Source organism: Gouania willdenowi, chromosome 14, assembly GCF_900634775.1.
Source record: "Gouania willdenowi chromosome 14, fGouWil2.1, whole genome shotgun sequence".
In the NCBI taxonomy this organism is placed as follows: domain Eukaryota; kingdom Metazoa; phylum Chordata; class Actinopteri; order Blenniiformes; family Gobiesocidae; genus Gouania; species Gouania willdenowi.
In genome coordinates this window covers 11,294,519-11,322,254 of record NC_041057.1, presented here as the reverse complement: position 1 = coordinate 11,322,254, position 27,736 = coordinate 11,294,519, and the positions used below count along the sequence as shown (strand labels likewise).

General features: G+C 39.6%; 2 protein-coding genes across 5 annotated transcripts in view; one reads left to right on the top strand and one right to left on the bottom strand.

Annotated features, from left to right (window-relative positions):
* The first annotated feature begins 555 nt into the window (after window positions 1-555).
* Window positions 556-27,530, top strand: rbm14a (RNA binding motif protein 14a). 4 transcript variants are annotated; one of them, XR_003675485.1, is made up of 9 exons: window positions 556-626; window positions 1,264-1,439; window positions 2,480-2,664; window positions 2,821-2,994; window positions 3,905-4,014; window positions 5,033-5,317; window positions 5,398-5,630; window positions 6,310-9,346; window positions 27,493-27,530. XR_003675485.1 is itself a non-coding variant. In XM_028466557.1 (9 exons), the coding sequence occupies exons 2-9, from the start codon at window positions 1,264-1,266 to the stop codon at window positions 9,215-9,217; spliced, it is 1,572 nt and encodes a 523-aa protein (XP_028322358.1). In that variant the 5' UTR covers window positions 556-626; the 3' UTR covers window positions 9,218-10,010. The 4 variants fall into 4 exon arrangements, 2 of the variants coding, with proteins under 2 accessions (XP_028322358.1, XP_028322357.1); XR_003675484.1 differs by lacking the exon at window positions 27,493-27,530 and adding an exon at window positions 9,595-10,010; XM_028466557.1 differs by lacking the exon at window positions 27,493-27,530 and having other exon boundaries at window positions 6,310-6,714; window positions 9,214-10,010.
* The window catches only part of LOC114475596 (phosphatidylinositol-binding clathrin assembly protein-like), a 35,338-nt gene continuing 19,557 nt past the window's right edge, over window positions 11,956-27,736 (bottom strand). The window contains exons 5-19 of the mRNA XM_028466555.1: window positions 26,175-26,268; window positions 25,984-26,095; window positions 24,690-24,796; window positions 23,357-23,398; window positions 21,630-21,715; window positions 20,536-20,635; window positions 18,606-18,739; window positions 18,337-18,428; window positions 18,094-18,207; window positions 17,957-17,987; window positions 17,677-17,818; window positions 17,003-17,026; window positions 16,868-16,924; window positions 16,667-16,786; window positions 11,956-14,302 (exon numbers count right to left, since the gene is read on the bottom strand). Coding sequence (XP_028322356.1) covers window positions 14,288-14,302; window positions 16,667-16,786; window positions 16,868-16,924; window positions 17,003-17,026; window positions 17,677-17,818; window positions 17,957-17,987; window positions 18,094-18,207; window positions 18,337-18,428; window positions 18,606-18,739; window positions 20,536-20,635; window positions 21,630-21,715; window positions 23,357-23,398; window positions 24,690-24,796; window positions 25,984-26,095; window positions 26,175-26,268 — 1,270 coding nt within the window. The 3' untranslated portion in view covers window positions 11,956-14,287. The remainder of the gene's footprint in view (window positions 14,303-16,666; window positions 16,787-16,867; window positions 16,925-17,002; window positions 17,027-17,676; window positions 17,819-17,956; window positions 17,988-18,093; window positions 18,208-18,336; window positions 18,429-18,605; window positions 18,740-20,535; window positions 20,636-21,629; window positions 21,716-23,356; window positions 23,399-24,689; window positions 24,797-25,983; window positions 26,096-26,174; window positions 26,269-27,736) is intronic.

Here is a 27,736-nt window from a genome sequence, read left to right as displayed (position 1 = left end):
CTTGCAGCATAACTATTGCAACAACAACCGATTAAGGGGTGAAACTACAGCCAGTCTAAGGGTGCATTCATACTGCCTTACCGTGTTACTTATTAATATACATTAGAACATTTGGTAAGAAACAAAACCGTTTCAATAAATTATTAACATTAATAATATGGATTTACCAATGAGCAACAAAAATGCACATTGTATGATGGAGATTTTTAGCATTTTATAAAGGACAACAAAAATATAACTTTGGTAAAGTGATGTATAATAAAACTTATATAAATAATAATAATTAGGATAATTCTAATTAAGATTATTATTTTTTGTTTTATGTGGGACTGTGTATCTTATTTTACTTTATTTAGTTTGTAAACGAAAATCTAAGGAATATACAAAGAAACTCTGCAACTGCATACTGCAGCATGAACATTAACATTATGTAACCCGGATAAAACATGCAAATACATATTAGCACTCTACTGAGTTGCAAAATGTCAAATATACGAAGTTTGTGTAATTTCTGTAACTGTGGTGTAACTGCGCCCTAATGGCGGCGTGTGCACTCCACAGTGTCGCGATGACTTAACGGAGCCGGAAGTGAGGTTTCGAACACAACAGCTCCAGGACCGCGTTGGGTGAGACGTCCTGTGTCTTTTTTTGGGCCTAAATTAATAAAAGAATGTTCACTGATCTTATAGCGAACATTCTTTAGTGTCTATAGTGCATACGAGGTGGTGAAAATGTCTCAGATTTAGCTTACGTTTGCTAGCACGGTGTAGATATTTTCACGTTAGCATTAGCAGCTAACACAACTAGCTCGGTTCATGTTGGCGTTGAACAAAATGGCCAGCAGTGGCTTGGAGTTTTCAGCTAGCATATATTTGAGGTAGCTTATGAAAATGGAGTTTACTAATAGATTTTATTCCTATTTGTTGGCATTGTAACCCACAATAGGTGCACGAACAAGTAATGTGTCTGTAACATAGTACGATCAATTTTAACCGCGAAAAGTATCCGTCTTGTTAGCTTCGGCTAATTTTTTCAGCTAATGTCCGTGCGTTTTTGACCATACGGTTGCCTAGTAACCCCATATGTATATTCCATAGGGTTATCCTCTATGTAAACAAACTTATATAAACACACTATTTGGGGTTTTTGTCTTTTGTGGAGACTGGACTTGATATATACTAATCTTGAGGGTTATCAGGCTACAGTTGGCCCAGTGTGTAACACATGACCAATGTCCTGCGTTGTGCGCTTTCTGTGTTATAGATGCCGGATTCAGAGATGAGCGGTGACAACGTCAAGCTGTTTGTGGGAAACCTTCCTTTAGATGCCACACACGACGAGCTCACTAAGCTCTTCGCTCCATATGGAGAGATCAACACCTGCTCTCTGCTCAGACAGTATGCCTTCGTCACCCTAAAGGGAGAGGGAGCAGCTGACAGGTATTCAACCTCTGAACCTATTCAACGTTATTCACATTAATATTTATTCAACACATTAGTGATGGTCCTTCTTCCTTTCTGCCAGAATTTGAAAATGCTGACTTTTGGAATAAATGTAAACTTTATATACTGTGTATGGCCACTTAAATGTTGATTTTCTGATCGAAGGTCACGTTATCAACATTACTGTCAGAATTTAATGACCAATATGAGCTTTAATACAAGGAATATCAAAGGATTTTCTGTTTGTGTTTTTGTGAGTTTTTATTAAGTTGGTGTTCATTGAGTCATTTTTTGTATTTTTCTGTCATTTTTTGTTTGTCGGTTCATTTTATGTTTATTTGTTATTATTTTGTGTGTTCTTGTTTGCTGTTTTTAGTAGTATTTTATATATTGTGTTGCCATTTTGTGTGCCTTTGGAGTCATTTGTTGTGTCATTGTGTGTCTTGGTTTACATTATGCCTGTTTTGAGTCATTTTTGTGTATTTAAAAAAATTATTTTAATGTTTTTTGTTGTTACTTTATGTACGTTTATTGAAATTTCACTGTGGTTTTGTGTGTTTTGGGAGTTATTTTGTATATTATATTGGGCTTCATATTCCTTCCAAATTCTTGAATTGAAATTTTTGGGAGATTTGTTTTGGTGGGCGTACAAAATTTAACAGAGGGCACCACATTTTGGACATTTACTATATAATTCATCTTAGTGGATTGATTAAGCAATTTATTAATCCTGTACAACTGTAGGTATATTTATGTCAAATGTATCTGCAACTTTGAATATTAGCAAAAATGTATATGTATTATTTATTACTTTATGCCCTTTAACTGCAATATTTCTGACAGGGAGAAGGGCAGTGATCTTGAGTTTATTAGAATGGATCTCGTTTGTTTCATTAACTGAGGCACAGTTGGCATTAAATATTAGGCCTGTGGAGAAAAATTCAGTTCTTATGCTGTATGGCATAACTTTGTAATTTTGTGTTTGTTTAAAAAATGTTTTTTTTTTTTAATTGTTTTTTTTCCTCTAACTTCTGTAGGGCTATAAGGCATCTGGATGGAAAAGAGTACAGAGGCAGACCCCTGGTGGTGGAGGAGTCACGTGCACGTCCACCCAACTCCACTAAAGTGTTTGTGGGAAACCTCAGTGCGACATGTTCAGCTGATGACTTGCATGGACTTTTCTCAACTTTTGGACGAGTGTTAGACTGTGATAAAGTCAAAGGTAAGTAGAGATTTTATTTTTTGGTAGGTTTGCTCATTGTTTCAGTGTGTCTCTCCCCTCCTTAATGTCACAAGGGTTTAAATATATTTATTTTTTTAGGTTCAGTGTCACGAGTCTAATCCATTTGTTTTTATCTGCTTCTTGTTTTCTTTACAGCAAGGTTATGTTCAAACGTAGGCTATGCATTTGTGCACATGGAGAGAAAGGAGGAGGCCGTTTTAGCGATCGACGCACTCAATGGGACGATGTTTAAAGGCCGTCAGCTTGCTGTGGAGCTGTCTAAAGCGCAGCCTTTGATCAACCAGTTAGTAACTGGTTCATCCAATGCAGGTAGGGCAAACGTCCATCTCCGCTCTGTAACCGATGGCAACTATGTAATAACTGGAAACTTTTATCTTTGAGCAGCAATTTTGTGGAAATTGTCACTTTTTATATATATATATATATATATATATATATATATATATGTGTTGCTGTTTATGAAGCATTTCTGACTTTGAGTCAGGTGCAACGATGGGAAGAAAAACATGTTTTGAGTTTTTTTTCTGCTTTCTGCACAAATGTAGGCTATGCCTGCCACAGGGTTTTTCAAGCACTGTGCCGCGGCACACTTTTGATCATTAAGTGTGCCGTGGGAAATGATAAATTTCATCTAATTGGTCTAAAGTTCATAAAAATATAGTTCAATTGTAATTCTAATTATATTTAATGTTTGTGTTTTACCCACCAAGTATGCAAAATATGAAAGATGATTATAGACTTTTGTTTGACTTATATTCAAGACACTTTGATGATGACTGCATATTGTTAATTGCAATTTTTATTTAAAAAATCTTAGTAGATTTTTTTTTTATGTTCATTTGATTCATATTAAAATACTTAGTCATAAGAATGACTGCAGTGTTAAATGTGTACTTTTTATAAGAAAGAAAACATGCAAACTATTTTCTTTGTTTATTTGATTCCAAGACACTTTGATAAGAATTACTGCGTAATGTTAATACAGGCTACGTTTCGTTTTTCAACATTTTCGGTTGTGGTGTGCCTTGGGATTTTTTGCCATAAAAAAATGTAACTTGGCTCAAAAAGGTTGAAAAACACTGGTCTACCACGATGTGGGTAGATATCAATTTCATTTTTTAGGTAACGTGAAATGCAGTGTTTCACATTCTGTGACGTTTTTTGGGGGTGTCTTTGTTCTGTTTGTGTTATTGAGTTCTGTTTTTTCCTCCAATGTCAGGTGGCAGAGAGGGTCTTCTTCCCCGTCCTTCTGCATCACTGGAGCATTACCAGAGTCAAGCAGCCGTGCTGGCAGCAGCAGCAGCAGCCGCTGCCGGGTTACCTATACAGGCGAGTAAAGTTCATTCTTTAATCAGAATCAGAATCAGAATCATCTTTATTTGCCAAGTGTATGTTGTACACACGAGGAATTTGACTCGGTCAACTGTGCTCTCTCCAATAGTGAAAACAAAAATTTTTCAACAATAAACAATCAGCTAGAAAAGATGATAATAAGTATAAACATAAGTATAAATATAAACAGTAGTTAGACTAGAATGTGCAAATAATAATAATAATAATAATAATAATAATAGTATAAAAAATAATTAAATAGATACAAAATAAAAATTAAAAAATAAGATAAAAGAAGGAAAATAATAGAAAAGAAAGATAATAATAAAATATAATAATAATAAAAGGAAAATAGTGCAGTAGAGCATTGATAAGTAGTGCAGTAGAACATTTAAATTAAAGGTATGTACATGAACATTCTCAGTGTCAGATTGATCCAAGGTTGTTATGTTTGGTTCCAGGGTTTTTTCACAGAAACAGGACTGACACTCCCAGGTTCACTCTCATAGTGCGCCCCTTTACCTGCAATCCCTCTCGATCACATGTGTCAAACCCATGGTCCGGGGGCCAAATCTAGCTTTTTGGATCATCCAATTCGACCCGTAGGAGAAAGATGAAAAATGACAGAGAAAACATGAATCATTGTATAAATGAAACTCAATATTTGCAGGGGCTCACAGTTTTCCCGGTGTTTATATTTGCATGATTGCAGTAAATTTTTAAGTTAAACATTTAAAAAAACTCAAAATATTTACAAAACTCTTAAATTTTCCTCAAATTGTGATAGAAATAGAAATTGGTCACAAAATCTAGAAAGTCTAAAGACAAAATCCTTGTGAGATTGATATTTCTCACTTATTGCCTGGAAATGGTCGTTTTTCTGCATAAAATTTGTGGCCCACTTGAGATCAACCTGCTCCTTATTTAGCCCCTGAACTACAGTGAGTTTGACACCCCTGCTCTAGATTGTTGTTGTGTTTAGAGTCAATCATTTAGGATATTTTTTCTTTTGCAGGTTCAGCAAAGTGTTCATAACTCCTTCTACAACACCACGACCTTTGACCCCACTTACGCAGCTCTAAAGGGCATCACAAGTTCAAAAGGAGCCGATGGAGTAATCTACGGTGCTCTCGCCAGTCAGGTGTATGGTTCTGTTGCTGACCAGGTTTACAGTGAAATGTCCAATCACACCCATGGACATCAGGTTGTCGCTCCAGAAGAAACAGACCCACAGGTGACACCGGATCCAACAACATTGTTTGAGGCAGCAAGAGCCAAATTCTTTCAAGAAGGACAGAAGGTCTGTGAAACTTTGAGTGAGAAGACCTCACATGTTTATATGTTTTTATCTTCATTCACTGACGTTTTTTAAATTCAAAGGTTCTGGCTGAGCAGCAGGCTGGAAGAAAGCAAACAGCAAGCTCAGAAAATGAGCGAGACCGCAGCCCGATAAGAGGGAATCGGGCCCCCCTCCTCCCCGACCCTGTCCCCGGGTCCCTTGCTCAGGCACGTCCTAAACGACGCGCCCTGCTGCCAACACCGCCTGGTGTGTCTGAGGACTCGTTACCAGCAGACACGAGTCCAACTCAGGAGGGGGCGGATCCTGTTGCAAGGTATATACGATGTTGTGATTTATTTATTTTTTTTTCACGATTTCCTGATGCCTGTCAGGGCCTGATCCTTTCAGATCCTTTCAACGCATGAGTGTAGACTACATCACTTCCTCCGCTCGCAGTCTTTACGACAGAGCTCCTGGGATGTAATATTTGGATGTAAACCAACCATACGACGTTTGTTAAATATTTTTTTATTACACATGTAAATGTGATTGTTTTTGTGGTGGTTTTAATTGTTAATTAACCACCACAAGTCGATATATACAAAAACGGATCAAAACACAAGACACAACATTGACAATCAAAAACCAAACAGAAAATAAAATAAAAAACAAAATAACTCAGAATTCAAAATATAAATGTACAATAATTCTAAGTAGGTTTAGAACGCACAAACTAATTCTTTTTAAATCTTCTTTTTCATTCAACTTGACGAGGTGCATATCGCCACCTACTGTACAAGTTTTATTTCATTACTCTTCAGTTCTCTTCTTTTTAAATAGCAGGGTTTCAACTTTTTAAATTGTGCACACATTGCTGTAAATTAGCCCGACCCGATGTAGACTCGTGTATGCGTTAAAATATTCTGAAAAAATCAGGCCCGCGAAAGGATCGAGCACTGATGATGCCTTCTGCCTTTTTCTTTACCATGTTTGTTTTCTAACATACTTTCCAGGTCGTACACAGAATATTATCAGCAACTGCATCAGTACCAACAGTATCAACAGTACCAACAACAGTACCAGTATCTCCAGTATGCTTACTCAAATCCACCTCCACCTCCTCCGGCTCCACCTGCCACCACACAGACACCCGACTCAAACCCTGCGCCCCCGGGGACATACTCGGCGCCCCCTACATACGCATCATCAGGAGCTTACCCACCCCCAGGAACTTACGCCGCATCCGGAAGTTACGACCACTCGACAGGAAGCTACACCGCTTCGGCCCAGAGTTACGACGCCTCATCGGGAAGCTATGGTGCCGCGGCCGGCTATGACACTTCTGGAGGCTACGGGGCAGGAGCATATGATTCATCGGGAGCTTACGCGGCCGCAGGAAGCTACTCCACATCCACACCGTATGAGCAGACACCCGCACACGGGCAACCCACGCCCCAGCGCAATGATTACCCTTACCACACGCCAGAGCCCCCTTATCGATAGTCCCAATCCTACACGCTCTATACATATTGCAGATGTGTGTGTGTGTGTGTGAATGCATATGTGTGTGCAGCGTGCATGTGTATTTACAAAAGGGATGGTTTAAAAAGTATAATCTGAGAGGTCGTAAGGATATATTTCGAACGTGCTTTAAATACGAAGTTTTTTCCCATTTTCTCTATTCTAGCTAATCAGTGTCTGTCACTGAGCGGCTGTTAAAGGTTGACTGAGTCGGCATCAGGAGTTCTGGATGAATGGAGATGAGGCAGAGGACGGCTGATGTCAGGCGTTCTTCGTTTTTTAGTAGATATTAGAAGCACTGCTGAATCTGAATCCTTGTTGAATGTTGAAGAACAGACGTCACCTAGTAAGATGTTTGGCTGCGGTTACACATAAACCTTTACCTTTAATCCGATACATTAGTTTTGGACCACAATCAGATCATTTTGTACATCTTGTTCCTTTTGGAGCGGGGTTAAAGTTATTTTCTTCTGCATCATCACTTATATCAGGAAAGACGTTAAAACCACTGAACTGAACAGGCATCCAACTTTTATACTTCCATTGATAACCATCATTTATTCCGTCTTTCAAGTCGTTTCCAGGTTTGGCGTGAGTTTAGTTGTATGTTGTACTGGCAAATGTTTTCTGTATTACATAGAAGTGAAGGTAAAAACCAAAAAGACAGGAAACTCATCTTTGTAATTCTAACGTAGGTAGACGACCTTAATGACTAAAGAAGGAGTCTTTTACGTCTTGATAAACCCAAAAAGAACTCGTGTGCATGGCCGCATTCAGATTGGCTTTTAAATGCACCTTGTGGCAAATTAGTAATTACCAGATTAACTGTTTAAATGCTGTTACAATTAGCCTGTCAGCACTCAGACAATTTTTTTTTTTTGTCCCTTTACAGTAAATTATGCTGTATTAAGCAAGGTTGAGGTCAGGATGAGATTACTGCTGCTTATTCTGGCATTTCCATTTTTTGAAGCTATCAGTTTTGTTTCATTATTTTTTCAACTTGGTTTTCTCACAGTTTACACATCTCAACGTAATCATTCCATTCACTTTAGGAAGGAATAACAAACTTGGACTGTTAGGAAACTCCTATCTGAGGTTTTCGATTGTTACTGCGATTAAAAGCAGTTTTGGAGTTGTTTTGAGAGGGAGGTTGATTGTAAACGTTATACCCAAATAAAGTAAAAATGTACAGGTTATTATTGGAGGACTTTGATTGCTCTGATGCAGCTTTGATTAAACCTTAGCCTGTGTTCAGTCGTTTTAAAGTTTTTTTTTTTTTGTTTTTCTCCGGTGGGGTAATTTAATTCAGATTGGGGGTTTTTCTTCTAAACAGACATTGATAAAACCGTTAGAATCTCTTTAGTTTCTGCTTGATGATTATTCATTGTACTGTTTTAGGCTGAATTTATCTGGTCACATCATGACAGGTCAGTCAAACACATTCACATCTTTAATTTCAGGTGACATTTGGTTCATCAGTTTTGACAGAGGACAGATTTGTTAGTTTTTGTACATAATGTGAATTTAGCAACAAGGAGGAACGTCCGCAAGTGGCGTGTGGCCATTCTGTTCATATACTTTTAGCGTTTTATCAATCCCTGATTTTTCACTTTTTTGTTCATTAGCTGTGTTTTGAGTTGAAAACGGTGACTGCCATTCCTCTGCTTTCTTTGGATGTGTGATTGCTTGCAGGAGAAGTTGTTTTCATATCAGGAACGGTATAAATCTGTTATGTGAATTTTGTAAAAGTTGAGCAGTGATGTGAACTATAAATCCTAAGCGTTAGGTTCCGAGACAGTTGGAGGCCAGAACATAGACATTTCTTTTGTTGAACAAAACTCTGAAAACAGGAGAGTCTGAATGTGAAATAAAATGTTGAGTCTACATGGGATACAATTGAAGTTTGAAGAAGTGGTAACAAAAAAAAAAAAATTGATTTCAACACAGGCATGTGTTTTTGTCCCTGAACACAGAGCAGTTTTTAGTTGTGAAGGTTTAAGTGCTGTGGTGAAAGGCTTCCAACCTCCTCTTTACTCTGGTTTCACCAGGCCTGTGTTGGGGATTTTGAAACACGCATTTCAATCCTTTTCATCTTATCCAAAGATGTCTATTAAGTGAGTTAATTTGATTTAACTGATAGAAAGCAGACTAACTTGCTGTAGATACACAGCGTGCTCCCGATTCCACTCGTATTTTCTTGCTCTGAAGCGATTCCACACTATTTAGTTACTAGTCCTGCCATTTACTCGGCACCTGAAACGATTGTGCTGTGTTAGCTGACACATAACCTCTCCACACACCCACAAATATTCCACCTTCTCCATGTGAACTGTTAGTTGCATGCCTTGTTGTTGCTGCTGCTCCAGCCACCTTCTTCCTCTTGCTGATTATTGCAGCTAGAGTGGGAGGGAGCCATTCTGAGCCCTTGCCCTGGACGTACGCCACACGCAGCTGTAGCGTGGGATTGGGAAAAAAGGCAGCGTTAGGCCTGAAACTGCTGTGGACGATGGGGTGCCCCCCCCTGCTAAGGTAAACACTCAGACCACACACTCCTGCCCCACCCCTGAAACATGCGTGCACACTCACAGACACACACAGCACAGATCTTGCCCCTTGTGCAAAAGCTTCTTTTTGGTGACCTGCTTTCAGGAAGTTTTGCTTTTCAGGATTTGGCAAATTTTTTGGAAGTTTGTTTCCTGTTTCGTAGGAGATGACGTACATTTTCAACCCTTTAGTTTTTTGCCAAAGCATACTCATTCCTCACATTCTGGCTACAGATACCTTTGCTCACACACAATGTTTTGAGGACGTCGATCTGAGGTTTAGTCGCAATCTGAGCGCTCCCTGCAGCAGGAAGCATGGAACAGCGGGTCACTGAAGAGCACCAGGCAATCACAACCAGAGCTGAATGTGGGATGGGTGGTTTTTAGGTAAATTAAATGCTTCCCTGTGGCCACTTCAGGGTTAAGTGCCTTGCTTAAGAGCACACTGGTAGGCCCTCCCTTTTGAGAGTTGAATAACCTGGCTCAGGATCGGTTGCTGGTTCAACGCTCAACTTCTTGCCCTAGAAACAAAATTTAATGCCACGTTCAATGTACGAATGATGACGAACACCAATGCTATAGTGATGTTTTAAATTACTTTTTGTCCTCTGTTCTTTGAACTGTTTATCAATAAATACATTTCAAGTGAATTCTCGTGCTCAATGGTTTCATTTTTTGATCACATGACAGTGAGTCACCGAATAACTCTTTGGGTCAGCATCAGATGACATTTTTATTCCAGGCTTTCAGAAGCATCAATCTATGCTTTTCAAATGAGAGAAGAAGAAAAAAAAAACAGTCCAAACCTGATGATAATTCAGTCAATTAAATGCATAAAAAGGGAAATGGAATCTCGCTCCCTGCTAATGAGACCTTTTTCATTGACAACGCCGAGTTTCATGCCCTCCACAATAAACAGTGTACATATGGACAGTGAAGGTACTGAAAGTAAGCAGTATACACAGAGAGTGAGGTAATAGGTCACTGGCATCATATAAGCTTATCAACAGGATGGAGCATGAGACAACAGTGACATGCGCTTTAACCTGGTATGAAAATGCAATACGTGTGCCGGGTTATTGTAAAGTTATGACAGACATGAAACACTGACATACGGTACATGTCTCAAGGTAAGAGTAGATTAGAGTAGGCTTTTCTTGCTCATAATGTTAAGCTAGTGAGGGGTTCTGAGTGTGCAAAAGGTTATTTACGTCATTTTACAATCGAACTAGTATACCTAAATGGTGTATGCTGTTTATTAGATGTTTGGTCAATTTATATTTATTTAAATTTTTGAAATGTAAACTTTAAATTAGTTTTATTTCAATAATTCCTAATATAGGGAAAGACAAAATGTGAGAACTCTTTGTGTTCGTAGAGTAGGCCAAACTGTGTACACCATTATTAACCAGGCAATAGACTGGACTGATGAGTCAGTCGTTATTAAGTAATGTTAACTCACTTTGTGACTTCTAATACTAAAAAGAAAGCAACCTCACGTGTCCACACTCTTAACCCCAATCATGCTTATTAAACTCACAAAAAAATATCAAAGGTTGTTATAGATCTTAGATATAGGAAGTTGATTTTTCATAATTTTACAACAATCATATTTAAAATTGTGCAGTAATCCCAATAGTCTTTGTCCAGGGCCACGCTTATTGGACTTGTTTGAGACATTTGCTTAAATCCATCCACTCTTGGAATTCCCCGGCTGGTTTTCAGAAACCAGTCGGTGTGTTTTTTTGAATGACAGATTACTGGGTCTACGTAATGGCAACAGACGGGACAAGACTCAGCCACCACTTGAGAAACACCACACAATGTGGACTAGACCAAACACGTATTACAGTACCTTGACTTTCAATCACAACCTCTTATGATGCTGCTGGTTTAGTATGAAAAAGGAGCAAGCATTCAAACATGTATTGAAAATAGCAACGCTTTAATAAAGAGCGATTTACAAGACTGCAAAGTCTAGCTAGCTAGGTGGTATCGCATTGACATCCATGAAGTTTTACAGAGATGGCAGGTACAGTAACAGTGTTTGAAGTTTGATGGGTTACTTGCGAGTTGCATCTCTGCATGCGAGGCAGCCTTCAAACAATTACAGACCCCACATTGTAAAACAGTTGATTATGAATGTCAATGAACTTTCATGTTAAAGTGGTAAGTAAAAAAGAAATTAAGGAAAATCTCATGGAGAGATTTCCATAGAATTTTTCCAAACACACTGGTGAGTTCAAGTCCACACAATGGCCATGCTTTTACCGGGCACACGAGCCAATAAAAAGACAACACTTAATCATGCAAAATAAGACAGTTTGTCTCTGGAAAAAAACCTTAACGTCTGATATTGACTATTTCTTGTGACCTTGAAAAAGAAGAAGCTGCGCTTTGATGATGACTTTGGTGCAAAAAAATGTTCCTGTTGTGAAGAGGACAGATTCTGTCCTTTCCACTTCCTTGATGAAGACACTCTTGGTATAGACCAGTTGTGATAGTATACTCTCAACCCTCTCCCCAGACCCTTCCCTCCTCTAGATGGACACAAACATTAGAAACGACAAGCCCTGATCCCACCCACCCATCCCTGGAGTTGACACCTTCAAAGTACAACCATTCAAACACAGATACAGCAATAAATTGTCCCACGTACAGTACGTCATCCAATGGGGCTTCAATCACTTTACAGAGAGAGCACGTCAAAGAACACATGAACGGCATTACCTATATACAGAGGACACAATTAACAGTCAGAGGTTGGCCCGGGGTGTATTGAGCTGTGGTAGTGAAGTGCACAATGAAAAAGCCCTCGGCTAAGACAAAGGCAAACCACCAGAGCATGGAGTGATGGAGGAAGGCGAATCAACAGCCTCCCAAAGTTGATAACCAGGTGTCTTGGCTAAATCTTGACTTCTCTTTGCTGGTAGTTGAGCCGTAGCTTAGGGTGGGGGAAAGACTTTTGCGTAGCGAGCAATTTTAGTTCAAGCATTAATTACAAGTCGTGATTTTCTGATGATTTCCATGGAAGTTGCGCTGATTATCTGGAAAGTTCAGTCTTGGGACCGACTATAGTGATTTTCCAGTGATTTTGAACTTTGTTTAGGAGGTGAATGTTTCTGGAGAGTCACGTTGAATAGATGTCTTACAGACAGAAGCACGTCACAACGACACTCATTGCTAAGTTAGTACACACAACCAGCTCGAGACCTTTCATCTTTCAACGAGAAAACGTGACCCTGTTATTTCAATGGGAGGTCATGTGCACACAAACACACATACAGTACATGGACATATAACAGACACGACCGATAGAAAATGACTTCCTCCCCAATCAATTATTGCCCCATTCAACTGTACATCCCAGCAATTGATTTTAGGTTTTGTGCAGCAGAGCATTGTCCCCTCTTTGAAGGTTTGTGCTATTTATATCGTCTGTGGCTCCAGCATGACCTTGGATCTGCGAGAAAACCCACATAACCATTTAACGTCTCATTAAAGCCTGCTCACCTCTCGCTGTCCGAATTCATCTGCACGCCGTCACTGCAGGCATTGTTTGGGGAGTAATCTGCAAACATTAGCTTCAGATTCTCTCTGATATTGCATTTGTCTGAGTCTCCTGGCTGACCTTTAGCCGTCCTGTCCATTAAGATTCACACTACATTAGCAAACCTATAGCTATGTCTTTGGTGGAGGTGAGACATCTGCAGTGATTATCAACCTAATCCAGTGAAAGGGACTTAGACAGGGCAAATGGTCAGGACACAGAGGTCAAACATTAATATTCTGCAACCTCCCTGTTGTTTGGCTCTCAATGCATTTTTCACTATTTTAGAGCAGTATAACAAAAGGGGTTAAAAAACAGCTTTCTGTACAGAAACCTGATGGGAACACACAAAAAAGTACAGTACTAGAGCACATAATGCTCCTATAGAGACTACAACTGGATGGAGACAATAATGGGGTTGCATGATATTGCACAGCTGTAGGTTAAGTTGGGACAAAAAAACAAAAAAAAAAAACAAACACAATGTGTGTAACATGTCCCCAAGTAGCAAAGTTGGTACGATACATCCAAATGTGATGCCTGGTTACGGCTCAGTGCTTTCATTAGTTAGTTCCAGTGCAGTAACACATTAGGTACCTGGCAACACAGCCAATGACATCAGGTACCCGAAGAGAAACACTCAGTGCTTACGCACCCTAGACAGCTATGTTCATCCAATATCGCACGCGCGCACACACACACACACACGCCCCAAACCCTTCAGGTTTCAGGAGTGAAGTTGGCAAATAAGAACGAATCAACCTCATAAAAAGACTAAAAATGTTGTGATGGTACAACTTGCTGAAATGTTAAAAAACTTGAACATACACACAAAGTAAGAACCTCTGACATCAGCTCATGGATGGATGCCACCAGGAACGAATCCGATCAAGATGCTAAAAATCACCTACACAGAAACAAACCCTTGGAAAAGTTTGCAATAGGTAAAGTGCCGGCAACAGATCCAGTCAGAGAAAGTGATGTGAGTTCTTGGTTTGATTGGGTTTTGTGTTTAAGTCTGTACAGGAATGACTAGATGGAGGGGCTGCTCTGTCCATCTTTGTTACATCATCACAGCTTGTACTGGCCATTTAAAACAGCTAATTAAACAGATGAAGATGCAGAGGCTCCATTATAAAGACTAAAGGATGAAGAGATCAGCAACCCCCAAAGAGAGAGAGGGGATAAGAGGGTCAGGTGACATGAAAACTGACATCAGCATTTTGTTTTCATCATCTGGTCCTCTCTCCTGCTCCCTCTCTTCTTCCTTTCTCCTCTCCATCTTCACCCTTCTCCTCCCTGCTCTGGGTTTGTATTCGGCGTCGACTCTTTTCCGTCGCTGTTTCTCTCTTGACTTTTGCTGCCATGGTTACGTCTTCACATGAAGTGCATCTGCAGAGGACGTCGGAAGAATGAAGAGTAATTTAGTGCAGTGAAACACTTCGTCAAATGTTCATTCACATTGACAGGCATATCACACCCTGCAATGCTGGATTAAAAAAAACGTCTCAGGTCTATAAGCATTCAGGAGGCAATTATTGTTTTAAATAATTAGAGAAAATGCACTCGATTGTTCTCTTGCAGTAATAGCAGATGGGATTTACAGGGCGTGAATGACTTTTTTTTCTTTGTCTTTTTTTACATTAATAGTGATTCAACTGACAAAGTGATTTATTCTGCATCTTAATGGTTTGAACTCTTCCACTACACTCCTTCAAGGACAGCTGGTTATGAGTGCATCAAAGGTAGAAGGCGACTTGAAAACATCAGGCAAGACTTTCTATTCATTTTGTCATATTTGCACATTGCTCCGCGTTTAGGACGTGAGTGCTTTCTAATTATTCTCATGTCTGCCACGTTAATCTGCTTTCCTTAAAAACTACCCATCTATGACACGCATGTTTGTTTGTTGGTTATACATGAACCAACAAACAAGTCTTTCCATAAAGTGACCTTGTTATCACAATTCCTTGCACTCAAAGCTTTGGCTTCTGTTGCATCACGTTCCTTTGATAATAATGGCTGATGTTGTTTTTTTCAAACTAAATATAAAAGGAGAATTTATACCTCAAATAAGATAACTTTTATAAGTTCTGTATTTTAGATATTTTTTTTGATGTACTGCAACTTTTCTGACTAACTACACTGTTAGTCAGGAAATTCTGCAAAATCTAATTTCTACGATACCAGCTCAATATTCCTTCAGAGTTTCATGGTTCAACATCTTCATTTTTGTAAATCTATCATAGTTTCTCAAACAAAATCTGTGTATCATTTGTTTTTCATTATGTAACAATATGAAAAACAAAAAACAAAACACTTATTATTTGTTTCCAAAACCAAAATGAAAAAATGGAAAACGCCTTGTTTTTCTAATTCAAGCTCTTTTGCTTTGGTACAGAAAACGAAAAACGGAAAACAAATACCTTTATTAATTTTCTCCATAACTGATTTTTCAAAGTACATGACCTGGAAGTGTACTCTCATCCGACGCTAATGGCTATGCTAACGGCAGTTGGACATTACAAGATCGCTGCTTCCAACTGTGCATCCGAAACGTGTCCTTTTCGCTTTAGCTGGTGTTGGGCACAGAACCTACTCACGGACATTTTGGAGGATTTAGAGACTCCTATGTGTTGCAAAGCTAAAGATGTCTCGGAATGTGTAACGCTTCACTGCCGGGTCACGTACTTTGGCAAATCGGTAATGGAGAAAATGAATAAAGGTGTTTGTTTCCCGTTTTTCATTTTCTGTACCGAAGAAAAAGAGCTTGAATTTGAAAAACAAGGCGTTTTCCGTTTTTTCATTTTGGTTTTGTAAACAAATATCAAATAATGTTACATAATGAAAAACCAATGAACGAATGATACACGGATTAAACAATATAAAAAGGCCATTTTCCCTCAATCAGCAGTGCTGTAGCGTGTAACAACACTCTGCCACGGGACTGTAGATTTTCTCCACACTGAAAAACACATACAGTACGTACGCTAGGTTCATTGATTGCTCCTTGCAGACAGAGAGTGGTAATGTATGCCTTTGTTAAGATGTTGCTTGGTAGTTCTTGTATAAACTAGTGCCTAGACCAGGAAATTATTCAGCATACTATTCAGTACTTTACAGATGATGTCTAAGGAACTAAATGATGTATAACTAAACGCTAAAACGTTGTATTGAAATGCTATTTCTCAATAGACTCCAAAATATGAAGTCTTTGTCTGAAGTGATGAGAACATCACTGATTGGCTGATGGTCAGGACCATTCGTTCTGTTTGTCTTAATATCAGTCAATTTTCTGTGCTTTTGGCTTTGTCGTCTTCCATATAAAATAACTTTACTAAGATACGTCCAACTTGTATAGGTACATTTTAGAAAAAAGCTACTGCTATAGAAAGTTTCTATAACATTAGTAAAAAAATATTAACTACTAGGTCAACTAGGCAATGTTGAAGCTTTATATGAACCTATTTTTGGTCACAAGTGATAATGCATTTAGTAGCCTCAGGACTGAATGTCATACGTGTCTATATGTTAAAATACAATATATGTATATCTGTAAGAATATGTGCATGGTTTATGAAGTAACTTCACACGTCTGTATTGGAGGCACTGAGATGATATGGAATGTAGAGAATTATTTCACAAGTAGGAGTAAATTAATAACATTGCTACATTATTATTACACATATGTGCAGGCCTACACAGATGGATCCTTGAATACATTTCCCATTTGTGGAGTTTGTGTTTTTGTGTCACCTGTGTTCCTGGGATGGCTCCAAATGGATTTGTGGGTCTCAGAATGGGCTGGTTGTACATGACAGGCTGTGGGGGCATCATGGGAACGCCCCCCATCTGATGACTCATCTGAGGGGGGAGCTGAGCGGAAAACATAATCCAGCAGTTAAAGAATACTTGCATTTATGCAGTAGTTTAAACAATTGACTTTTGTTTTTTTACCATTCCATACACAGGCACTTGTGGTGTTGTCATAGGGAAAGCCACTGGTGCTGGAGCCTGAGCAGGAAAGCAAAGAGATCAACAAACTGATAGTGAAAGGTCACAGGAAGGTGACTGTTGACAGCAGAAACTTACGTAGCCAGTATAGATCATTCCATTCTGTGTGAAAACATAAAAAAGACAACAATAAAAAAACCTTCAGAAAGTCCCATTTAGTCCCAAATTTGAAAAAATAAAACCTGATTGAATGGTCTAGACTTGATGGTAATGGAGTGGTATGAAGAGTTGTATAAACACACAACAAAGTGTTTCAAAAAAGGTGAGAACACATAAATCCTTATAAGAGTTTGGCTGAAGATAATTGAATTGCACTAAAACTGAGACAGTAAGTAAAAAGCTTTTCTAGCAGCTTTAGAATTAAATGTGCAGTTTTAACAACTCTAGAGAAGAAGGTTTAAAAAGTAGGACATGCACTTTATCAGATAGTTGGTATTCATGTTCCATCAAGAAGGCAAATATTAAGACCTTGTTGGACAAACATAATAAAGACTAAGTATGTAGTATCATATGTTTGCATTGATTTGGCTGCCAGGAAAAAAAATCCATGTGTAGATATTTTTCAGATTATGTTTGAACAGTTATTCTCTTCTAACCTTTATTCTACAAGATAAAAATGTTTGATCAGTTATACCTTTCAAACATGACCTTTAGTCATGAACCTTCATTCATTTTAGCTTTCTACCTAAACTGTTGTGGGTCATTTGTGGTTAAATCTGATGGTACACCCACAAATGACGCTTTAACGTTACCATTTGAGGGACGGGCATTGGTGCAGGCGCCATGGGATGGGTGGCATGCGCCCAGTTGGTGCTGGTGCACATGGTCTTGGTTTGCCAGCCATTGCAAACAGAAGGTTTTTTCTCGACTAGATGACTCCACTGAAGCTCAGGCCTGATTTGCACAAACACAGAATCCTTTACAGCCTCAACACATTCCACAAAGTCAAATGAAAGATTGTCAAGCAATAAACTGCCCAGCTGAGTACTTTGCTTTTGGCTACGAATGCAATGTTCGGCAAAACCCACTCACTTTTTAGCTGGCGTACCGCCAAACTGCAGGTCTGACAAAATGAATAAAGACAAACAATGAGAAGCTTCTCAGCATGGGGACAAACTCCAAAGAATTAAAGCCATGACTCAAATCTGGAGGACGCTCTGCATACTCACTGCCAACCAGGTTGGCTAATGAAGAGTCCAAATCACTTGGCAGCATTTTCCCAGAGTGCAATGGGGCTCCAGGGCTGTGAATTTGAGTGGGTGGGGATGGCTTTAGCAGGTCACCTGACAGGGGATAACCATGGTAGCGTGAGAGTGGAAATAGAGGAGAAATGAGTCAATAAACAGCATCCAGCCCTGTCTGTCTGTGTGTGTGTGTGTGTGTGCGCGTGTGTACGGTGCATAGTGTCCTACCACCCCAGGCGTTATTGGGCACAGTGTGTGTGGTCTGAATGGGGGTGAAGCTTGGCTGCAGGGTGAACAGCTCACTGGTCAGATTTGGCACACTGCAGGGAGAAAGAACTGCTGTATTCCTTTTTCCACACTCATTTTTCACCACTAGCAACACAAACAACCTGAAAACAAGCTGGTGTCCAGTAATCCACAGAATAGGACACCGATGCTGATGGAACCTTGGGCTATTTCTGTAACAGGGGTTAAGGTTTAGTAGATTGTAAACTCACTGGTTGGTGACATGTACAATGGGCGAGTTTGAGAACAGATCCGTGGCTCCTCCACTGCTGTTGGCACTTCCCACAGACTGGGCGCTGGGTGACACGTTGGGCGTTTGAATGTCTATCACCTTAGGACCGTCCTCCTGCAGGGAACGCATCAACATAGAACTAAACATCACACAATCCTCAACAAGAAAATATCCAAAATTAGGATCAAAGGAAGCCTAGCCAATGAAAGTTCATTCTTGATGATGGTGATGTTGTTTTATGCTGCTTTCACATAAAGGATAGTCTGGTGCTCGGTTCGAATGGGGGGAGAAGTATTGATAATTGTAACATCTTGATTTGGCTCAGTTTACGTTCACAGTACACTTTTGGAATCACTGTAAACTGACAGGAAAAAGCCGTGAGCTGCTGGTTTTTGATGCTGTAAATCAAACTGAACAGTGTCGATATGATGTTCAGCAGCAGAAAGCATCAGGGCGAACAAGAAAAGGTGAAGTAAGTCAGTGACTCTCTGACTCGTTTGTTCTCAGCTGGTCACGTAGCATCATGTACATCTGGTTAGCTAGTAAAGCGACAATCATCTACGTCTGCAAACGAGCCCTGTATTTACCTTTTATGTTTGTTTTTTTTATTTTTCTCACATTGCAATGCTTCTGTTCTGACTGTCAGTCAGCTCTACATCAGAGGTGTGCAACAAGTCGAGTTTGCTTATAACCGCTCCTTTTTTATCTGCTCCAGACTCCAGTTGTATGTTCACACAGGGCCAAACGCAGCAGACTGTTCAGGGAAACAAATCCTAGAGACGGTTTTGGGCCAGGGTATATGCTGTGAACGTGGCTTTAGAGCTAAAGCGTAGATAAGTATTAAAATAGTTCAAGAGATGGCAGTAATGAGTGTGTCCTTGTGAAGAAGAAGTGGGTTTGCAGGCTTTTGTCTGTGCAAAGAATAGGGACACAAGTTTCTTTTGACAGAGCTGGATAGGTGGCAACAATTTGTTTCTTAACTTTTTGCAGTATTTACCTCCTCTCTCATAATTGAATCAGGTGAAAAATGAATTAGCTTTTTTTGTCTTCCTTTTTTTTTTTTTTTTTTACCGCAGCCTAAGATCTATTTTTGGTGTTTGCTAGCTTTTTAAAAGTAAACAGAAAATGTTCCTCTCCTGTTTTACCATTTATTGGAAAATTCTGTTTGTTACAACTCTTATTTGTTTTTATTGTGCCATACTTGGTATGACAGCTAATGTTCTTGGTCAGATGCATAATGTGATTTCTGTAATGCACTGTTAAATTTAAGGGTAAGTGGAGCCAATGAGCAAACTTCCCAATTTGCTAGTTCACTTGTTCCAAACGCCATGTGTACCAACATGGTCAAAGAGCTTTTTCAAGTTTAGGTTATCTTTCTTTTCACATCTTGAACTCTGGTAAGAAAATCATTCGAGATCACTGATCTTCTTCACCAAGGACTCATGTAAACTTTCGGTCTAGATTGAAAGACAGCCACAAATAACCAGTTAAGTTGGTTCAGGAATCAAACTGAGATCCTCTCTGTTGCCTTCCTCTGCTGGTGTATGTGGCAGAGTTCACTGTGACAAAACCCATAAGTTACCAAGACAATCTTGAAAGATTGAATTCATTAACCAGACAAGGAAAACTGGTAGAACCTTTGCAGAAAAGGAATTTTGCAGCTCATCTTGCCCAATCAAAGGATGCTTTGCCATGTCTTTGAACTGTGGTATTTGTTAGAAGTGGCTTGCCTTAAAAAAACTATTGCGTAGAATTGTATGTATTCTTCTTTACTGGAAACTTTTCCCTATCAAGCACTCTTGACTAATCTAACATTGTGCTTTTCCCACTGATTACCATCCTTTTTCAATAGTGCCTTCTTGGCAATAGAGATGATCTGTTTGTGGATATACACCTTCAGCATTACTTGCCTTGTGTTGCTGCAGTCTGTTGTCCTCTGTATCATCCTTACGGCTGAGGGAGATTCCAGTACTGGAGAGAGACGACACTGCGCTAGATAAAGTGCTTGATCTTTAAGGAGACACAAACACATTAAAAATAACACTTTTTGTAAACCTGAAAGTCCCACAGTAGCTGTCATACTGTCTGCTGCTTATAATGTTCGAGCCGGTACTGTAACAAATGGTATTTACAGGATCCAGAGGCACTTAAAGACACTTAAAGATCCTTTTTATTTATCATTATTATTATTATTATTTCTGGTTTGTTTTGCACCAACTGCCAAGTTAAATTAGTTGTGCTGTTTTAAACTGTACTTGGCGAATAAAAGCCATTCTGATTCTATAAAGACTGCATGTAAATCCAGTCAGCCAAAGTCTTAGATACTGGCATTAATTTTTTAATAGTAACACACACTATTCTCTGTTAAGCTTGGACTCTAAGTATGTACAAGCTGTCCATTTTGGACTCTAAGTATGTAGAAGCTGTCCATTTTGGACTCTAAGTATGTACAAGCTGTCCATTACGCAACTGTATCTTGCACACTGTCATCTGCACAACTGCACTCGAACTGGACTGGCAGACACTATACTGTATTTCGTTTTTATACCATTATATTTTACCTTAGTACTTTTTTTGCACTATTTTAAATTTTTACATTGTACTTTCCCTGCATGCCCCTGTGTTCCCATACCTGTAAGCTGCTGGAACTGTGAATTTCTCTTGGAGATGAATAAAGTATCTATCTATCAATCTATCTATCTAAGCTATGTTAACTTAAATGAGAATGATAAGCTGAACTTTGGTTTAATTCCCACTATGCCTCAGTCTTTCTAAATAGAGTTTGTGTTGCGGTACTGGTGAGGGTCACTTGTCTTTTTTAGCATGAAGTTGGGAAATGCTGGAAACCTTGTTATTCCACAGCAAAATTACAATTTTGATTGTCTTTGCAAAGTACATAAGTAACAGTGAGTATTGCCTTATAGCAATCACAGAATTATGGGATAGATAAAAGCTGTTTTAACATTAGGTCAGTAAGGTTTGGAAGCCTGTGTTTTGATCGTACCTGCTGGCGATGGAGAGATCCTTGAGCTTTCTGCCTTCTAGAGAGGCAAGATGCTGCTCCAGAGCCTCCAGGAGCGAGCTGGGAGCCTGAGGGGGTAAATGGGGCCGGGAATAGTTCCAAGGATAATATTAGTAAGTCTGTTTCTCTGTTGAATTCAGCCACATATCTCTCGTTCTCTTTCTCTCTTACCTCACTTCTCATTTTATCTCACACACACTTAAAGCCGCAGCAAAATAAAGACATCACCCCTCAGATTTACTAACTACTCTAATGACAGCTTTGTTCTGCTTTTGCATTTGGTTTCATCAGGTTTGGTTGACCAGCATGCACACGTTATCCTTGGATCATGCAAGCCAAGGCCGACAGGTCAGGACAGAGTGTGTAGCATCATCGCTGTGAGGCTTTCAGCGAAGAAACACAACAAGCACATCTCCGAGCCATCTAAAGAGCCCATGCAGAGGCCAGCAGTGCATCAATGCTTTAGTCCACGCGCGCGCACACACACACGTACGCGCACTCACAGAAAGAAAAATCACAATCCAAAAAATTATGAGTTAACTCGTGGACTCCACTTTAGGTTCAGGTTTATAATAACGTGTGATTGATTTAGGTGTAAAGCAAGTGAATCAGACAGACTGGAGAAACCATAGGGGAGCTACTGGAAGCCAAAGAAGTTAACTCAGCCAAATGCAAATATCTGACGGAAAAACCAGGTATGCACATCAGAAAGCTGGCCAGCACTCTTTTTATTGAAAAACAAAAAGGATGAATGGGTTTGTTTTGACCGTATGTGATACCACAGTTTTCCCCAGAGCTTCACATTTCAGCATCAGAAATCACAATACAAACACAACAGGCAAAGAAAAGATTTCTCATATACTTATTTTTAAGGGGGAAAGAGAGTAAAATGCGAATTCTGGATATCCTTCTTCAGAGAAATCTAGAATATGCTAAAAGTTTAAAAGTAAAACAGACACATATCTAGAGCTCAGTAAAGGCATGGGTCACCATGGGGTTGAATAAGAGCATATAAGGCCTCCAGAAGCACTACAAACATGACGTCAGTTGGTCATTCAATTTATCCCTTTCACTGTGAGGGACAAGCAAAATTCAAGGGCTTTGGCAGGATGTGCAGTACTTATGATGGCATTATGTCCACCTATTCAAGTCACTTTTGCAGTAACCTATTTAAGTTAAACCATTCGCTGCTCTCCCCACAGCTAATGCAAAGGGATGTTATCTTCAGGATAGTGATTTGAACACTGCTTTCGGGTGTGAAGAAACTACTTCATCAAGCCTGTGAGTCAACAGACGAGTTTGATATTTAGACTAGATAGGACAAACATCCAGCAGAGCGTGAGCTCCAGTCATGGACATCTGATGTGATGGTTTAAAAAACAAGCTACTTTAGAAAATCTTACCTTTGAGTCAAATTTTCACTAGAGGGATTCAGGTAAGAGAAAACATGGGGCTTGAATAATATCTTTAAGGCTCTTTGTTGGTCTTTGTTTAGTGTTAAATCGCTAATCTAGACAGAACAAGGGAGACGATGTGAAGAAGAGTGAAAAAAAGAGGAGGAGGACGGGGCAGCTGCAGTGTGGGCAGGTCTGTAGGGTGAGTAGGGAACGGGAGCATCTAGAATGAAGCATTATGGGATTGACTGGACAGATTGATCTACTGGTTGACTGACTGGTTGATTGACTGATTGAGATGAGATGTGGACTGACCTGTGTGAGATCGGGGCTGTCGCCCTGATCTATCCCAACTCGCTGTGTCACAAAAAAGGAGGAAGGGTGGGGGAGGGGAGAAGGGAGGCAAAATAAAAAAATAAACCAAATGTATCAACCAAAGAAGAAATAAACAAAAGAAAAAACCCAACGGATCACTGAGTTCAACAAAAGGAAGGAGGTGAGTGGAGGAGGAAGAGGAGGAGGAAGGAGAAAGAAGAATCAAACCCAAGCAGTCGTTACTTCATGCAGAGGCTGGAAAGGAAAACAAATAAAAGACAACAGAGGAGGGGGAGGAGGGGACATGCATACTTTTTTTTGTACTCACAAACACATATATACACACACACACGCACACTTATAAAAACACTCACACACACTGAGATCTGAACACTGGTTGGAAATGAATGCCGAGCACAGCGGCTGATTGAACAGGCAGGGCGGACAACAGGTCACGTGACTGCGAGGTTACAAACATCCAAAAGGAAGACGCTCAACTAATGTTGACTTCGAACAGAAAGAGAAGGGAAGGGCACAAATGACACACAAACAGACAAACACACATTGGTTAGACAGGTAAAATGAATGGGTCCTGAAAGTCAACGTTAGTCTGTTTATAAGTGTCGGTTGTTGTTTTTTTTTACTTTGGATCAAGCGGCTGCATCCCAAACCTTTGTCCAAATGGGAACGAAACCAAGCAGTGAAAAAGCCTTTAGAGATACAGGGAAACGCTACATAGTTTACAGAAGAGACGCTTCATTCACTGTGAGATACTGAAACTGTTTAACGGATAACAGGCATAGTTTTTGAGATCGAGTTTTAAAGGGTGAAATAAAAGAGAGGGAACAGGAGACAGAGAAAGGGAGAGAAAAAAGAGCTTGCTTGGGCATGCAGTGCAGGCATGTGAACAGGCAGCACGCGAGGGGTCCCTCAACCGGAAACTGTAAACTAGTGGCTTAAGGCTGAGCCGTTAAAGGCCGCCTCGGGGTAAACCCTTCCCCGGGTCAGGGCAAGAAAAGGAGAGAAACAGGAGGAAATCTAGGTGCAAAAAGAGACTTGATGATTAAAGAGAAAACACTCCTGGGCGCTGATCTGCGGTATCGACCGTAAATCAGATCCCAAAGGTTTCAAGAGAAGTCTGGAGCAAATGTCAACAAAGATAAGGGAGGTTTTTTGGAGTGAGTGCAGAAAAAGACAAAGGAATTTTAACAATGATCAGGGGACACCAGCGGCGGAGCAAGGGGCTGTTGAGATTCACTCCAGACAAGATATTCCAATTATGGTTACCGCTCCGTCTGCTCCCCGGAGGAGTGTCAGGACGAAGAGACGTTACCTCTGCCACTTTCAGAAACTCGGACAGTTTGGTCATCCTGTTGAGGAAAGTCTTGTAGATCTCCAAGGCTTCTTTGCACTGGTTCTTCTTCATGTCAAAGTACTTTTCTGCACGTTGAGGAAGAAACAACAACAAACAAAAAAAGAATCATCACGATTAGATCTTTCATGTCAAACAAGAGCAAGAATTAACCCAGGCAATCTGTGACAAACACATTTCCTGATCATTTTTAGGTTTTGACAGTAATGCTGACTTTGAATGCAAACTAGCACTGCCACATTTAAGATGCAGCGTGCTGTAAAAGTGAGCAAAAATACAACTCTAATATTGGTGAAAATTTGCTATTTTCTGTCATTAAAGTATAAGTATGCACCTATGTTTTTGCTGACCTGCCACTAGGGGGAATTTTTTTTAAAAAATGCCTTATTTATGGACGTTGCTTCTAGAGTAGTTAAGACATGCTCAGTCACAGTAGCCCCGCCCCCACAGTACTGCATGGAGCTGTCAATCAATGCTCACTGAGGGCTGTAAGAGGATTAAACCAGTCCCTCCTCCCATATTTTATAGGAGGGGCGGGGCCAACAATGACTGCTAGTGATGTCACTGATCCAAAAGGACGTCGTTGATGTAATCTCAGCCAATAGCAAAATTTAATTGTAATAGCGGCCATTCAACCCATAGAGGGCAGTCACTCTGACATTTTACAACTAAAAATGCTAAATTGAAATACTTAGACTAAAATGTGAAGAGTAGTTTTAGCGTGGACTTACATTACCTGTTAGACATGTGACTAAAATCATCAATACTGCAATTCGTCTTTGAAATAAACTTAAACTTATATAGTAACCACACATCAATGCCTAAAAACAACTTAATTCAGCCTTCCGGTGTTGCCTTGTAATAAATTAACATTGTCAGTTTTAATATCCCCCAAATAAAAGCACATAAACCAGAAAAGTAGAACTAACTTCCTGGAGCTCCTTTGTGTCCGTTGTGTCAGATGAAATAAATTTCACTCCAACTTTAATACCAGTAAGTAGGTATTTATTTAATGAACACAGTTAAGAGGCTGCTGGTCTCTGCTTGGCCCTTTGTTCTTTACCGCTTTAATAATTGATAGAAGAAAAGCAGGTGATCATTACAGAACGGTCTTTAAATGGACTTTGAGACTGTAAAGTGAAAATGGATTTTTTTTCTAGTGAAGGATTAAATGGTGTCGCACCCCTGAGGTCGCCATGTTGGGAGAAGACGAGCAGAAAGAAACGGACAAATAAGATTAAGACTGAAAGGTTACCTAACATGTTGATTACGCCTTCGTTATAAGCAGCAAACAACCGTATGGAGTCTTTAAAAAGCAACATGAAGGCGGTGTTGATCACTCCGTTCGTCAGCTCGTTGGAGTTTGGCTGGAGGAAGCAGAGAATGGAAAATAAGATGCTGACGTCTCTTATTAAAAGGCTGAGTTGGTTTGATTCACATGTTTACCTGGAAATCTAGCAGTGCATCCAGCTGGGTTTGAATGATGGGCAGGGTCTTAATCAGCTTCTCTGTGTTCATGGTGCGCATCACACCGTCAGCGCTGCAAACAAATGAGAAATCACGCAGAAATGTTGCCAAGCGAGCACACTGACGCAGAGAGTATGCAGCAGTTATCCCTCCATTCCTTCTCTGCTCTCAGACAACCAGTTTAATGGTGCTGGATGGGACTAATTTAATGCCTGCCAAGTGTTTCTCCTTTGGTTTACAGCTTTGGGGTCAGAGGGAGAAAAACTCCCACTGAAACACAAAACATTCAGACACAAACGCCAGGAACTGAACTATATGCTGTAGGGTTTTACTTTAGAATTGATGGTTTCCCTCTAACATTAACTTTTTTTACTATCCTTCTTATATATTTTATTTATACAGGTAATAAGTCTCATTAACATAAGTATTTTGTTTACAAGTGAGACCTGGGAAAATGACAGCATTCAACCGAGTCAGCATTTAGACCTCGAGCCCTAATGAGTTTGAATTCTTGCTGAGTGTTAGCTGGTTGTGCTCATCAGTCAGTCGCCAGTTAAAATGGACACCAGTTTGGACATAACACCAGTGAAGCTCCAACTTCTTCATGTTTTACTGCTAAATCACCCACAGTGTGAAGGCTTATTCCACCTGTCATGTAACATACACTATCGTCACATTTAAATGCACGTCTTTAATGGTAATATTATCACTAATAGAGCCACTAATTGTTCGTTTCGAAGTTTACCCAATTCTGTTTCAGTTTAACCATTTACGTGCAATTTCTGTTTCAGTTTACCTATTCCTAATTCATTTTATCAGCTGTCATTACTGGCTATTGATCTAAGCCAAACATGTTTATTGTGTTAATTGTTATTAATGTCTTACTAAGATGCATAGAACTTCACCAAAAGCAGACCCTGAAATCAAGCACGATAATGATCCATGATGTGGCATGTCTGTCCGTTTTCGCTATACTTGTTTAACATTAGTATGCCCACTTTATGGAGAAAAAAATATCACAGAAATGTGTGATGTTGTCCCAAAATGTATGTGACGGAATATTCCAAGTCATGTCGTTATTTCAATTTCAAGAGGCTGAAGTCCATCATTTTGTGAGATTTTATAGCACGATTTTGTAAGAGATTTCGCATTTCTATGTCTTTGCCTTCCCGTATACAGCGAATAAATGCATAATATTGTCCCAAAACTTACACGTGTTAGTGTATTCTAGTTCATATTGCAATTTCCATTTGATGTTGTTGAAAAAATAGTAACAATATTGCCTCTTCCATTTCAGGAAGGAAATCTATTTTCCCAGAATCATTGAAAACCAGAGGCCCTACACTAATTATGCCATCAAGGAAGTAAGTTACTTGTTCATGTTGAATAATAATGTAAATCATTTAATGGCTCTTTTGATGTTGTTGTTGTCACATGCTTTCTTTATGCATGTGTTAGCACATAGGCCTGAATATTCAAAGCGTGTGTGTGTTGTTTGCATCATTAGACGACTGTAAAATTACAACTGGGTATGGGAGATA